The following is a 1,992-nucleotide window of genomic DNA, read 5'->3' as shown; positions in this document are numbered from 1 at the left end:
TTCTTCTCAGAGACTCTTCTCTCCCTCTTTCTACTCAGGGGAATGTTCCTTTGTTCTCCTCTCACCTCCTCCTCCTCCAACAGAAAAAACTCCTCAACATTAAAGACAGGACAGCTCAACCCAAGGTAAAACCAAAAAAGAAAGAAAGAACAATGGGATCGCCTCTTAAATACCTTGATCACAGAGGCACTAACTGGCCCGGCCCTAGCCAGAGTCAGGTCCAACTCTACCTGGGAGGGGAGGGAGTCTCTGAGTCTACCCTGACTTTTTTTTTTTACAAAAAATCCCGTCAGACTCAAACCCATGACACCACTATAGTCTTGGATAACACCTACACTGCTTTTGAAAACTGTAATGATCCTGGTGACCTCTCCGAGGTATTACTGCCACTAGGGAGTCTGATTCTATTCTGGGATGAAAAACTCCAGTTTTCACTCCAGGCAGTGAAAACTGAAAAATAAAACAATCTAAAAAAGGCAAAATAGAAAAAAGAAGATCAGTGAGACTTGGTAAACTGTTTGCTTGGACATAAGAGTATCCTCTCTTCCACATAATGTTTTTCTTCGCTTGTGTCAAGGTAAGAGGTGATGGTCCATCACTGTTTATGCCACACCTGCTGAGGGATGAGTTTAGGGAACATCAAAATGAGCAGTGATGATATTCTTATCTGAGAAAGTTGTTCTTTATGCCTCCATTTCCGAGGAGTCGGGATCTGATTGCACCCAGGGACGGCTGTTGGTGACAACGACAGCAAGGGCTGCCAACTTCTTCCTGGCCACAATCAGGGACAACGTGACATACAGAGCAGTGCCCAGATCTTTGATCCAGATAAACCAGGAATTGGGGGCCTGTAGGATAAGGCAGAGCTCCTGCCAGTGTCATCTTTTTTCTACACTGCTCTCCTACATACATACCCAGTTATTTCAGGTACAGCATTTCCATAAGTACACCTGGAAGACAATTTTTTTAAGAGTCTTTGTGATTTCCTTTTTTTTTTCCAGTTCTGTTTTGACACAAAAATAGTAATGGCTCCCCTCATGAGTCACTCTAAGTAATAGACAGGTGAATGGGACACCTTTAAAAAGAATTCATAATTCCTTCTAATAGCAAAGATGGAATTTGGAGTTTGAGATTCATTTTTACCATTATAGTCCTAATTAAAAAAGAAAATTAGTTTCTCAATATCATAGCATAATTTTACTCTTGCATAGAGAACATGTATATTTTTAAATACTGGGAAGGTTGAGGGGAAGGCTTATTGAGAAATCTGTTAAGAGTTTAGAAAAAGTAATTTTCTTGCTGAGAAGTTAGTGTGTATCAGACTTGCAGAATCTGCTTTGTGTAAAAACCATTTTGTTCAAAGTGTGTGTGAAAAACTGCTTATTTAAAGCAAGTAAAATAATTTTGAAGTTTCCGTTTCTTAGACCTTCCTGACAAAACCAATTTTTCTCCTAAGGATAACTTAATTCAAAGCAAATTGTATTTGGTGACTAGTATAATTTTGGAGCCCTATGCTTTACAGCACATTAATAGCCAAATAATGTAAATTTTATTTTTAATTATAAAAATTATGAATAAGCAAGTGATAATTCTGCCTACTAATTTTAACTCTGATGCAACATCATTTGTAGAAAAAAAGTGTTATTCAGATAAATGTGTGAAATGCAAGAGAGAATGATCCTCCTGATATTTTCAGGATTCAGTCCTGAAAAGTTATAAAATTAGACATTTTTAACTCAAAAGTCTTATCTTGTTGTTAAGTTGGGGTTTGGTGGGTTTTTTATGATCTAGAGTTGAGGCATTTCCCTGCCCATGTTCCTTCAGCAACCCCAACTAGCATGTGCCAAGAACATCAAGCTCATTTGCGGATGTGGAGGTGGTGGTAGTGTCACCTTCTCCAAAACCTCCAAGAGCTCACACCTGGGAAGAAGTAAGACCAAGGCTCGCCATCCTGCTCTCTGACTATGTCCTCATGTTTGGGCACGAACTTTC

At 39.1% G+C, this 1,992-nt stretch overlaps 1 protein-coding gene across 1 annotated transcript in view; it reads left to right on the top strand.

Moving 5' to 3' along the window:
* Positions 1–654: 654 nt before the first annotated feature.
* LOC104277379 (5-hydroxytryptamine receptor 2A-like) overlaps positions 655–1,992 on the top strand; it is a gene marked incomplete at its 3' end in the record, with an annotated part of 3,960 nt that continues 2,622 nt past the window's right edge. The window contains exon 1 of the mRNA XM_009874001.1: positions 655–850. Within this exon, the coding sequence (XP_009872303.1) occupies positions 655–850 (196 nt within the window). The remainder of the gene's footprint in view (positions 851–1,992) is intronic.

Source organism: Apaloderma vittatum, unplaced genomic scaffold (assembly GCF_000703405.1).
Source record: "Apaloderma vittatum isolate BGI_N311 unplaced genomic scaffold, ASM70340v1 scaffold22817, whole genome shotgun sequence".
NCBI classification, from domain to species: Eukaryota; Metazoa; Chordata; class Aves; order Trogoniformes; family Trogonidae; genus Apaloderma; species Apaloderma vittatum.
The sequence above is the reverse complement of the archived record's forward strand: the minus strand, read 5'-3'. Positions and strand labels throughout refer to the sequence as shown.